Consider the following 13,876-nt stretch of genomic DNA (forward strand, 5'->3'; position numbering starts at 1 on the left):
CCTCCTTAACCAACATATAACTTCAAACAAATTCAGGCCCAACATGATATAATGATTAATATACTAGACCTACCCAGTGTTACAGCTCCAGCAACTAGAATAGTGCCTAGCATATAGAGGGCATTCAATAACTATTTGTTGAATAAAAGAATGAACAAAAGAAAGAAAAAAATGCATTCACCTCTCCTCCATTAGGAGACAACCCAAAGTCATAGCCAACCACTTCATCCAGAAGTCATGCCACAGGACTATAGTACTCTGAATGCAAAGTCCCTCCCTGTCATATCAGGTCTAGGTAGGACTCCTTATCATCTTGCTATCCATGAATAGATGATTACAGAAACATCTCCAATGTATTAAATATTCAAAAGTATACCAAAAAAAAAGTAACTGGATATTTTAAAATTCTTATTTTAAAAATAGAGGAAGGCAAAAATCCTTACAGACCATTATCACATCTAGCCATAAATCAGAATATGCTATGTATGTGGTGTATCTTGCTGAACAGATTTTGTAAGATAAATGATAAGACCTATATCTTCTGTGTTTTAAGCATGTCACCTTTATCTGCAACTATTCATCACCAGAAAAGGAAGAAGCTAGGAACACACAAAAACGTACAAATAATTAACTGGCAGCAAAACTGTAGGGCTGCCACAGAATCACCATGAGATGAGAATAGCCAGGCTTCCCCCATTCTGGGATGTGAAACTGGCAGTCAACATTGAGAGTTGCAAAGCAGCTGGCTAAACCACTGCTTATCGTATCTTGAGACTCAGTGACTTACAGCAAAGCTTGGTGGTTTTGTCAGCAAAAGTCCCCAAATGGTTAAAAATATTAATTTGTATACAGACAGTAATCACGCATCAAAGTTTTCTTAATTCACTAATGAAGGAGTCAGCAGAATGACAGTCCAATCAGAAGAGACAAATGAGAAAAGGTGGCCAATGAGAAAATGCTGGCCAATGTTGTACAGAGCAGTAAAAATATAACTTCTCTCTACAACCTTATTCCCCAACTATCCACTCCACCCAAAAAATCATTTCACCTAATCAGCCTTCTATGCACTAAACTCTAAATTTACAGAGTTGTAAAATGTCTGGGACTTAATTAATTGCATGTGGTTTTATCAAATAGTCACTGTTTTCCAAGACCTCCTCTCAGCAGGAGGGCTAATTAAAAACTCTTGCATGGTTGGGACATGGGTTAAGGGTCTGCATTCAGCTCAGGTCATGATTTCAGGGTCCTGGGATCGATCCCACATCAGGCTCCTGCCAACAGGGAGTCTACTTCTCCCTGTGCCTGTCTCTTCCCCTGCTTGTGCTTCTCTCATCCTCTGACAAATAAAAATAAAACTAAAAAACAAAAACAAAAACAAAAACCCTTGCATGGTATAAAAAGGTCACATGATCACCATTTGCCTTGCTTCCTATTAATTTTCCTGAAGAGCATTTTGAGGAAAAATCTTTAAAATACACTGGCTATTCTGTGTGTCTATAATTACCAAAGGAAAGAAACATCAACCCTAGGTTGCCCAGGCAAAAAGTCAAAAGAAGGCCTCTACCTAAAATTGTAAGCTAGAAACTAGACAAGAAAAATAAACATTTAAAAAATTTTGCTCAAAAACTGTACTTAAATATATTTAAGACTATCCTGACAGGGGCACCTGGGTGGCTCAGTGGGTTAAAGCCTCTGCCTTCTGCTCAGGTCCTGATCCCAGGGTCCTGGGATCGAGCCCCACATCGGGCTCTCTGCTCAGCGGGGACCCTGCTTCCTCCTCTCTCTCTGCCTGCCTCTCTGCCTACTTGTGATCTCTGTCTGTCCAATAAATAAATAAAATCTTAAAAAAAAAAAAAAGACTATTCTGACAAAGTAACTTACAGAACTCTCAGAAAAAACTTCTGGAGTTTAGTTATGAAAGCTGTTATCTTATCACCTATGTGATCACTGTGGGAGATCTATTCCTAAAATATGCTTGGCCACTCATGGGATCACATATTGTGGCTTATCCATATTGTCTTTGTTCACCTTAGCCTAACATCACCTCTGTATATTTAAATTCACTTTCAGACTGTACAATGGAAGACAGTAATAATGAAGGGGATTTGCAGTTTCATTTATACATTCCCATCTGCTTACAATTCCTCTCGGGTAAGCCCATGATGATGGAGATGTTGAATAAGTAATGTGAAAGAAGCAAACATAAAATTGTTGACATATCCCTCTTGTACATACCCAATACTTTCCAAAAGGGCAGTTTCTGTGGTTAGAACAAACTGGTATGTAGTCCCATATACAAAAGCAGCTTCCATGACCGCTCTGTGCTCTGAAGGAAAGATAAGAGAGTTGGGAGACGTAAGAAGTTAGTTTGTGTGATTCTCTGAGTATTGCCCTACACACTTTGAAGCTCTATTATGAAGAAAAATTCCTTGTAGGAATCCCAGTTGGGAAAATGCAGGCAGTTAAAGAAATTATGAAAAGTCTATTCTATTCAAGGAAAGAGAAGAGTTAATAAGAAATAGAAATGAGTTATACTTGAGAATATATGACAAATCTGTGACAGTTTCCTCCTCATAGTAGGGGAGAGACTATGCATCCACCATCCAATTTTTACATGTTATATTTTACATATGTATGTGCCTGCTTATTGTTTCCCGCTTGGTTTTCTTTTAATCAAAGTTATTCTTTTTTTAATTATTTTTATTAATATATAATGTATTATTTGCCCTGGGAGTAGGGGTCTGTGAATCATCAGGCTTACACATTTCAAACTTATTCTTATACATAGTTTTTAAAAAAGCAATTCAGGGTGCCTGGGTGGCTCAGCTGGTTAAGCGTCTGCCTTTGACTCAGGTCATGATCCCAGAGTCCAGAGATCAAACCCTGCAGTAGGCTCTCTGCTCAGCTGGGAGCCTGCTTCTCTGTCTCCCTCTGCCTGATGCTCTACTGACTTGTGCTCTCTCCCTCTCTCTCTCTCTCTGTGTCAAATAAATAAATAAAATCTTTCTTAAAAATTAAAAGATAAAAAATAAATAAAAAGAAACAATTCTCCAAAACATATTAAGAAAAACAACAATTTATCCCCCATCCCCACCCCATTTCCAATTCCCAAGGGACAGCTACTTTCAATTCTTTTATTGTTTCTTTTGGTATTTACCTCCAAATCTTTAAATGACATTCTTAAACTCTTATTTCTTGATTTTTTTAAAGTGTTATTATTACTATTTATTGACTTCCCACTATGGCAGATAACTTAGCTTTTTCCCAAAACCTCACCCCACATACACACTTCTATCCCCTCAATGATCCCAATATAGTTCTAATTTTTATTAGCTTAATTATCTGCATTTACATTGTCATAACTCAGCAAATACTATTTACAAGTGAGTCACAGAGTGCCAAATGAACATTTCTCCTTTTCTGAGCAACTTTTTCACTAGCTATAACTTTTTAATTTGCTTAAATTTATTTCTATTGCTAAATTCTTCCACTGCTGGCGAATGCTCTCAATACTTCAAATAGATCGGGCACATGAGCAGTTCCCTCTTCTTGGAGACACTGATTCACCACAGTGCCTGCGACTGGGCCCACTACACAGCTTCTATCCTGGGAACTCACTACTCACTTCACCATTGTCCTGGGGATTCTCTTACTCCATCTCTTGTGCTGGGTCCTTTGGCCTGTTACCCACATCCTCCTGACTGATTAGCTCCCTCGCTCCCATTCTCTAGCACCTTGTGCTTGTAAGAGGATATATGAAATACACGTTTTGTGGCCTTTGCTTATAAAAGTGTCTTTATTTTATATTGTAACTAACCATAGTTGTCTGCATATTGAATTCTACGTTCAAGTCATTTCCCCTGAGAATTCTGAAAGCATTGCTCCATTTTCCTGGGTTTCTAGGGCTGCAACTGAGAAGTCCAATGCAATTCTGATTCTTGATGCTTTAACTGTATACTCTTTCTTTCTGGAAGCTTTTAGAACAGTATTTGTTCCCAACATTCTGAAACTGCAAAATTAGATGTTTTACATTCACCCATTATCCTGGGATTCAGTGAGCCCTTTCAATTTGGAAGATCAAATCCTTCAGTTCTGGGAAATTTTCTCAAACTATTTACTTGAAGCATTTCTTCCTTTCCATTTTATTTGACTTCCCCTTTTCTCCCCACTGCCATTTCTAGGCAGTCATCTTCCCCTCTCACTCTGAATCTTCTACCACGTGAGGAGTTCATCAGAGTATTCCACTCACCATTCTGCCTTGGGGTCATCTACCACCCCAGCCAGAAGCAAACCCCTCATGCCACAAAAAAATTTAGCTTCTGTCACATTGTCATTCTAATACTATTCCCTCATAATCCTTGGTGATTGCATTATCCCCGTAGATGATACTTGCAAATCCTAGCCTCTCAGTCTTTGGTCCTCTCTAGAGACTCCAGTGAACTCTCTTCAAGTCTACGTTAACCATTCGCTGCTATGGTCCCACACCAGAACTTGTAATTATCAATCTCAAACCCCTCCAAAATCTCAATGTCTAGCATACCTCAACCCCTTCCTTCCATAAACACACACCCCCTCTCCAACTTCAGGTCACTCTGTCTAACACATAATCCTCTAGGAACTACAGTCCTATCATTTTCACCATCCTCCACTCCATCGGGGTTTTTTTTTTTCCCTCTTAAGCTTCCCAGCTTACATTCCATGATCAGTCTTCATAATCACTCACCTACCTGTCTGGCTAAAACACAATCCAGATTAAATCAGATACGCTGCTTATTCTGTACTTACACCCATAAAAATAAACATGGATGGAGGGAAAGACAAAAACAAAAACCTGTTAGCATCACCACACTAATGATCTCACTTTATTGTTTATTTATTTATTTGAGAGAGAGAGCATGTGAGCAGGAAAAGGGGCAGAGGGAGAAGATCTTAAGCAGACTCTTTGGTTATGCAAGGCATGATCCCACAACCCTGAGATCATGACCTGAGCCGAAATCAAGAGTCCCACACTTAGCCTACTGGACCACCCGGGTGCCTCATGGGCTCACTTTAAATTACTGATACCAACTACTATTGCTGTCTGGCAAACATTATTTATTTATTTATTTATTTATTTGAGATTTATTTAAGATTTAGTTATTTGACAGAGAGATAGAGCAAGGGCAGCAGGGGGAGGGGTGGGGGAGGGGTGAGGGAGAGAAGAATCTTAAGCAGACTCCCCACTGAGTGCAGAGCCCCCATACGGGGCTCGATCTCAGGACCCTGAGATCATGCCCTGAACTGAAACCAAGAGTCAGACACTTAATTGGACTGAGCCATCCCATTGGCCCCAACCGTTCTTTATTTTCAGGCCTTCTAAAACAACTATTTCATGTCTTCTCTCCTCAAACTATCTGACGAAATCATCATTTTTATTTCACTGAGAAGAACATAGCCAGTTGCAAAAGCAAAAACAAAAAAACTTCCAGAAGCATATTTATCCACCCACTTAACAAAACTGATGCCCATAGTCTCTGTTTTCCCTCCTTTCACCATAGATGAATTTTCTGTGCTCCCACCAAAGAACCACACTTCCCCTCGTTCATTAGATTTCGTCCCCTCTTGTTGACTCAAAGATGTTACTCCAGTAATTCTCCCTGTTTTGTCCTCCATACTGTAGTTTCTGCTTTCTACTGGATCTTTCTTGTCAACATACAAATATGCTTAAGAAATTCTTCACTTCACCCACATACTCTTCCAGCCACTGCCCCATTTTCCTCCTTCCCTTAACAGCAAAATTTCTCTAATGAGTCTCCATATTCACAGCCTCCAGTCGCTCTCTACCTATTCTCTTGTACCCCATTAGGCATTTACCCTACCACTTTACAGAAACTGTGCTTGCCAAGGTCACCAACAAATTCCATAGTGCTAAGCATAATTAGGTCAATTGGCAGCTCTTATCTTAATTAACTTTTCAGCATCATTTGACACAACTGTTCCTATCTCTTCCTTAAAACCCTATCTTCAATTTGCTTACAGGACATTCCTACCACACAGTCCATTCCTTCTGTCTCTTTATTGTTTACATCTCACTTTAGTGACCTGTAAATGTTGATGGATCTCAACAGTTCAATCTTCTTCTCTTTCTCATCTAGCATCATTCACTTTGTGATCTCTTCTGGTCTCACAGCTTTATCTCCCAAATTTATAGCGCTAGTCTGTATCTCCACCATCAAACGTGGACTAGTAGCATCCAACTACCTTGCTGATATCTCTCCTTGGATGTCTAGATGGTATTTCACAAGTAGGATGTCCAAAAATGAATTCCAGAGCTTCTCCAAACTGTCTATTTTCAATCTTCCCTACTTCACTTATTAGCAATTTCACCTTTCGAGTAACTCAAGCTAAAACCTCAGAGCCACCCTGGTCTCTACTATTTCTCTCTCACTCCACATCTAATACATCAGCAAATTCATACAGCCAAAATACTGCTAGAGTTCAAATTTACTGCCACCTCCACTGCTAACACCCTGATCCAAACCACCCACCAACATCTCTCACCTGACTTACTGCAATAACCTCCTAACTTTCCTTCCTTATTCTACTATTCCTCCTTCCAGTCTATTCCAAACAAAGAAGTCAGGATGATCCTGTTAAAATACAAATCAGAGAGTTCTGGTTCCACTGTAGCAACATAAACCCTCTCTAGCTCATCTTTCTCATTGATGACAATTATAAACTATGGACAGTAAACCTGAGAGCCCTGTAAAGTAAAAAAAAAACAGGCTAACAGTAGACAAAATAATAGTATATTATTACAAGTATATTAAATTCAGTGGCATGCTAAGTAGCTATCAAGTTTTATGTTTACAAAAACTGTGATTTTATTTCATGGAGCATTTCCATTTTTTTTTAAAGATTTTATTTATTTATTTGACAGAGATCACAAGTAGGCAGAGAGGCAGGCAGAGAGAGAGGAAGGGAAGCAAACTCCCTGCTGAGCAGAGAGCCCAATGCAGGGCTCAATCCCAGGATCCTGGGACCATGATCTGAGCCAAAGGCAGAGGCTTTAACCCACCGAGCCACCCAGGCACCCCAGCATTTCCATTTTTAAAGTGTCTTTAACATTTTATATTAACATGATCAAGTTAAAACCATTAATAAATCAAAATCTTGAAAGCATAATAATAATTTGTTCGTAAGATGTTTATAAACTTCTTGACTACAAAATTATGTAATTTTGCATTTTACAGCTCACAGTGATGCTGTCAAAATTACATATTCTTTAAGTCAGGAAAAAGTCATAAACAGCAAATGTTAAAATAAAACAGAAAGCCGTTCAGTCAACATTATTGAATACAGTAAAATACTATACCAGGTACCAGGAGGACCATAAGGAAATAAAAATAGTAACTAACACTTATAGGACACCCCTACATGTCAGGAACTATTTTAATTATTTGCATTCATTTGGTCCTCACAATAACACTAAGGGGTAGGCATAGTTATTTTTACCACCTTACTCATTAGGAAACTAAATTTACGTTAAGTTGTGCAAGTCACAGTGTAAGTCATGGGGGCAGAGCATCTAACTAGGCAATCTGGCTCCAGGGTTTTTGTTCAATCACATTACTATGCTGCTTGCTTAAAGAAAGAAAACTTAATGGTAAGGATCCTATTTTAAGTCCTTCAACACTTTCAGACAAGTGCAGAGGCACAAAAAAGATTAAGAGAAAAGTTAAATACCTGGTGTTCCAATGGCTCTTACATAGGAGAATGCAATGTTGGCTTTTCCTTTCAGAGCACTTTCTATGTTCTGAAGGTCTTCCAGAGTGGAAATATATTTTACTTCATTAAAAAGAAGAGCACTGAAATAAACAGAGATACAATGGGTAGAAGAACCTGATATGTGGTTATTTAATATGTGTTTTCAGTAAGTTAAAGAACCTAATCAAAAAAGAAACTTAACTCTTTTGAACAAATTATCAGCAGTAAGAACTTAAGCATTTTTTTTTAAGATTTTATTTATTTGAGAGAGAGGGAGAGAATGTTCGAGCACAAGCAGGGAGAGAGGCAGAGGGAAAAGGAGAGGTAGACTCACTGCTGTGTAGGAAGCCTGACACAGGGCTCAATCCGAGGACCCTGGGATTATGACCTGAGCCAAAGGCAGAAACTTAACCAAATGAGCCACCCAGACACCCCAGAAACTAAGCATTCTAATACTGAATTAAAATCACTCTCTTAATCATTTATCTATACCTGAGAACATCAACCAGAAACAGTTGTGAGAAATGGTACTCCTCCATCGCAACTACCTTAATGTATGTAAGTTGTATGCGCTAACATCTTATACTGGCCCAATAATCCCTTACATATCTCAGCCTTTAACATATTTGAACTCTTTACACATCTAAACTGAAGGCTTTTCCCCACAGCATATAAGGTTCTTATATGTTCCCCGCTGAGCATGACCTACTTCTCCAGCTCCATTGTGTTTACCATTCCTCATGTCTACCATACTTTTGGCACACCTCAAGGCCTTTGTGCACACAGTTCTCTTTGTTGAAAACTATTCGCTCTGCTCCTTCTCATATATCTGGTCTCAGTTTAAACATCACTGCCTCAGAGAAACCTACCCTGTTGGTCCTATGTAATTAGGTCTGTAGCATTTTTCCTCTTTAATTTCACACTATTTGATCACACTATTTGTAGCACTTACCACAATTTATAATTGCTTATATATGTATTTGCTTGTTTATCCCTGAGTCTCTTATTAAACTGTTACCTTCCTGAGTCAGGGCCTTGCATATTTGAATCACTATAACAATAATAACTTAGAATAGACCCTAGTACACTCTAAGTAATCAATAAACATTTGTTGAATAAATGAAAGAAAAAGCAGGGTGGGAATTATTTATTCCCATTCATCTGAAGAAATGCAAATCCAAAACAGAAGAGCTTACTTATTCAAAAATGCATTTACAGAATTGAGGAGCCAGGAACAGAACATAAAAGACGTCTCTTCATCCCTAACTCAGTAATTTTTCCACTTGACCAAATTCTTCCAAATCATCTTTTCAATATATAGATCAGACTAAGTAATCATATTTTTTCATCCAAAAGAATTTTCTTTTTAAATTTTCTACTTTTTTTAAAATTAAACTATTTTATTTATTTATTTGAGAGAGAAGAAAAGTGAGAGACAGAGCATGAGTGGTGGGGAAGGGCAGAGGGAGAGGGAGAAGCAGGTTCCCCGCTGAGCAGGGAGCCAGATGTGGGGCTTGATCCCAGGATCCTGGGATCATGACCTTAGCCGAAGGCAGCCACTTAACCGACTGAGCCACCCAAGCACCCCTTAAATTTTATACTTCTATATAAATTATTTATCCCTAACAACTCATTCCACTTAATCCCCCACATACACACGTGTGTGTGTGTGTGTGTGTGTGTGTGTGTGTGTTAGGCTAAACTTTAAGGATTTTTTAAAAACTGTTCCAAGTCCATATACTTAAATAAGCAAACTGTCTCCAATAAATTAGTCCACCAGAGTTTCCTCTTATGGAAAACATGGCACTATCTGAGAATATAACAGTTTTCAAAGTTTCTGGTCTCAGGATCCTTTTGTACCTTTAAAAAATCACTGAGTTCCTCCAAGAGCTTTTGTTTATGTAGGTTACATCTATGTGTAGTTAACAAAATAGAAATTAAGACAGCAATTTAAAAATATGTTAATTCTTTTAAAAATAATAATAAACACCACTGCATATTAATACTCTATTTAAAAATAACTAAATTTTCCAAAACAAAAAAAAATTTGGCATTGTTTTATATTTTTGCAAATCTCTAATATTTGGGCTAAATAAAAAGTCAGCTGGATTCTCATATCTGCTTCTTCAATCTGTTGTGACATCACACAACACACCATATAGCTTTTAGAAACTGAATTCGTAATAGAATGAAGATAAAAAGGCAAATAATATCTTAATATTATTATAAAACTATTATGACTTCATGGATACCCTGACATAGGTGCCCTAAATTACAGTGGCTTACGTACTTACCTATACATCCTAGATCTCTTCATTTAAAAAAAAAAAATGTAAAACTTAAATTTCTGTAATTCCCAGGGCTCTTTTTTTTTTTTTAAGATTTTATTTAATTATTTGTCAGAGGCAGAGAAAGAGAGAGAGAGAGGGCCAGCATGCACAAGCGGGGGTTGGGGGAGAGGGCGGGTGCAGAGGGAGAAGTAGGTGCCTATGGGGGGCACCTACCTCATGTCAGGCACTGTATGAAGCATTCCATGGTAGTGGAAATTTTATCAGTTTGGGGACTGCCCAGCTCTAAACTCTCTTTTACTTTGGGGATTTTCGCTTTCTATGTCTTCACAGTGGGCAGAGCCCAAAACCCCCCACAAAAGCTAATAATATCATAAATTTGCTCTTCCAGGCTCCCTGCTGCAAGGCATGGCCATATGACCCAGAATCACTTGCCTGACATTCTGGATCAGGAGCCAGTGATGTAAAGAATAAGGGACAGAACAGAATTATTTCAAGAGCAAGGAGCAAGGAGCCTGATGCAGACTCGATCCCAGGACTCCAGGATCATGACCTGAGCCAAAGGCTTAGGTGGCTTAATCGACTGAGCCACCCAGGTATACTTCTTGTTTCATTCTTAAAAGATATATTTACTGAGCAGTACTATTTGCTAGATATTTTCATATGTTTTCACTTAAATCCTCAATGGTACTATTTAAATACTCTTTTGGTAAAAACAATAAATGTTGTTTTAAACATTTTCATTTACAAAAAAATTTAAAAATCAATGATTGGTACCTTTTTACACTCTCAGATTCCTTAATATGGACAGACCTTGCTGTTGAAATATCCCCCTACAGTTTCAGTCAAGGAGCGTATCAGAGCACAGACAAGGAGACCCCACCCTGGCGCTGGCAGGTCGACCCAGCTGCCCAGACCTGTTTGATAGCATACAGGTTGAGATCCACTGGGACAATCACACCTGGCATGACCACCAGGGCTCTTTCCATGTGATTCAGTTTGTAATCAATGTAGTATTCCTGGGAAGACATGGCAGCCATCTGATGCATGGTCTATTTCTGCTTTTGCTTCCTGCACTGCATGACAAAGCACTGTCTGAGTTGCCCAAGGCTGGGTAGGAAACACTTCTAGGAGACAGAGAGCACCAGAACCAAGATGAGGCAGAAGATGAGGGCCATGGTGCCTGTGACTGCCCTGTGGATCTGCATGGTGTTCTAAGAATGCTCACTGCTGGGGAGAGCCACAGCAGCTGGCTTGTGTGTGCCACCGAGCTGCCCCTCCCTGCCATCAGTAAGCACAGTGGCCGGACTGGCCGGGAGCCCCAGGTCACTGTTGTTGGGATGGCTGAGAGCAGAAGACCGATGGTGGACTCGGCCCTATCCTTGCACAGGTGGAAGGTGACCACAGCATCTAGGATGTCTTTGCCCTGTGTGTACTCTGGGCTGACCCACTGGGAGTTGTCATTGCAGCGCCCCTGGAAGCTGTGGAGCCACGAGGCCAGGCCACACACAATGCGTCCATAGTCCCATATATTCCTGGCCAGGATGATGCTCATCAATGATTTCCAAGAGTTGAGGATCCAGGGCTCGATGTATGTGAGGGAGCTGGAGTCCAGCTGCAGGGTCTGCAGGTGCAGCAGGATCTCAAACACATGCTGCATGTACTTGATCTTACTGCCCAACAGGTCCTTTGCTCCAGGTTCCAAACCTAGTCCAGCGAGCTAACCATGATGGCCACCTTGTCCCTCTTTAGGCAGAGGGAGTGCCAGAAGATGAGGCCTGGAAAGTGGGTGAAGTTCACTTTGACCAAGTCATTGTGTTCCATGTGCAGCTCAGTGAACTTGAACAAGTCAGCAAAAGAGCTGCACGCCAGACTCCAGCTGATTGTATCCAATCTAAATATTCTGTATTATACACACATGAAACAACCTGAGGGATTATGTAATCTGTCCGGATCATAGTGGTGGTCACTGGTAGAGCTGAGATTCAGGTTTTCTGACACTAAGGCCAGAACTTTCTAAACTATGTTTAGTACTGTCCACTCATAAATGGGAAACTAGGTGAAAAGGGAAGCAACTAATGAATGTCAGGGGAGTCTCGGTGGCAATCTGGGTTGTTTGTTGCTTATACATTTTGGCTACCTTTCCAAAATTACCCTTGAAATATTTCAATCCAGAGGGAGAGGACATCTAGTGAACTTAATTGGACTACCATGTAATTCTAGGCTTGGAAATTACATCTGCCCATTTACCTTTACTGCTTTAGCAGCTTTAATCCATTTGCTTCAAAAATCATATCTGGGAGTACAAATCTCCCTAACCTTGTTTCTCAAAAAAACTGGCAAATATAAATTAACAAAGCCAACATATGGGGGGCACCTACCTCATGTCAGGCACTGTATGAAGTATTCCATGGTAGCGGAAATTTTATCAGTTTGGGGACTGCCCAGCTCTAAACTCTTTTACTTTGGGGATTTCTTTTTCTATGTCTTCACGGTGGGCAGAGCCCAAATCCCCCCCACAAAAGCTAATAATATCATAAATTTGCTCTTCTAGGTTCTCTGCTGCAAGTCATGGCCATATAACCCAGAATCATTTGCCTGACATTCTGGATCAGGAGCCAGTGATGTAAAGAATAAGGGACAGAACAGAATTATTTCAAGAAGCAGTAGAGCAATAGTCAGCTTTAAAACTCAGACTAACAACAGTATCAATGACAGCCCCAGCACAGGTGAGGCAAGCTGTTGCATCTGACACTCAGCGCTATTGCACCAGTCACACCCAGACTATTTGTGGGTCATGCTTTTGACTATAATTTAGAACCGTATTAACTCTGAGTCCATTTCCTCAGCCCTTCTAGCGAGCCTGAGATTTCCTATATCCACCCCAAATCCTTTTCTGCTTAAGCCAGTCAGACCCAGATTTTGAGGCTTATCAGTAAAAACACTCAGAAATGCACTCAGTCTTGCTTAATTTTCATAGCAACCATCTGAGATCAGTACTATCATTAACTCCATTTTATAGATAAGGTCATGGGGCTTAGAGAGGTTACCTTGCCTAATGTCCCAAAGCTCATTAAGTAGTCATTATCCATGAGGTAATAATAACCAAAACTAATGACATTCACAATCTAATGATCTCCGTGATTGTTCCCAGTGGCTTTCTAACTTTAATACATTTTTAATGTTAATCTGTAGAATACGGGGACACCTAATGACCTCGAGGATCCATTCACAAGCCTGTGCTCCTTTACTCAATTCACAAAGAAGAGAAATGCTGAGAGAAATGGGTAAAAGGAAAAGTCTGTCTTGGCATTTTCTTATTTATTGATGGGGTGAAAGAGCTTAGAGCAGTTCTGACCTGGAAGCTCTTCCTGTCCCAGAAAGGTCTTCCTTTTCCTTGGCATGCTTTTCCTGAGACCCTCCTATCACAACCATTAGACTATGGCCCAGAACTGAATGGGTGTCAAAAAAAAAAGAAAGAAGGATAGGGAGAGAGAGGGAGAAGAAGGAAGGAAGGAAGGAAGGAAAAAAAGAGAAAAAGAAAAAGAAACGAAATTGAAGTCAACTTGACCCTGCTTTTGGAGCAGCAGGCCATTCAGCCTTTTCTTCAGAAAAAAAGACTACTTTTACATTATGTTTCTGTCATTACTCCTAAAAAAAAAAAAAAACCCACTAAAAAGGAAATATTACCTTCTATTTTGCCATACCAAATCCCTATGACAAAAAAAAATTTTTTTTTTAAGGAAGAAAGAAAAAAATGGGGGGAGAGGAAGGAGGAAAAATAACACCGAGAGAGGAACAAATTGCTTTTATCTAAATTAATTACATTGTAACTGGGCAGA

At 39.6% G+C, this 13,876-nt stretch overlaps 1 protein-coding gene across 1 annotated transcript in view; it reads right to left on the reverse strand.

The window, feature by feature from the left end:
- TXNDC16 (thioredoxin domain containing 16) overlaps positions 1 to 13,876 on the reverse strand; it is a 111,373-nt gene that overhangs the window by 57,435 nt on the left and 40,062 nt on the right. Inside the window, exons 8-9 of the mRNA XM_080807725.1 lie at positions 7,726 to 7,847; positions 2,236 to 2,326 (exon numbers count right to left, since the gene is read on the reverse strand). Coding sequence (XP_080663851.1) covers positions 2,236 to 2,326; positions 7,726 to 7,847 — 213 coding nt within the window. The remainder of the gene's footprint in view (positions 1 to 2,235; positions 2,327 to 7,725; positions 7,848 to 13,876) is intronic.

The sequence above is a fragment of the Martes martes genome (assembly GCF_963455335.1).
Source record: "Martes martes genome assembly, chromosome: 7".
NCBI classification, from domain to species: domain Eukaryota; kingdom Metazoa; phylum Chordata; class Mammalia; order Carnivora; family Mustelidae; genus Martes; species Martes martes.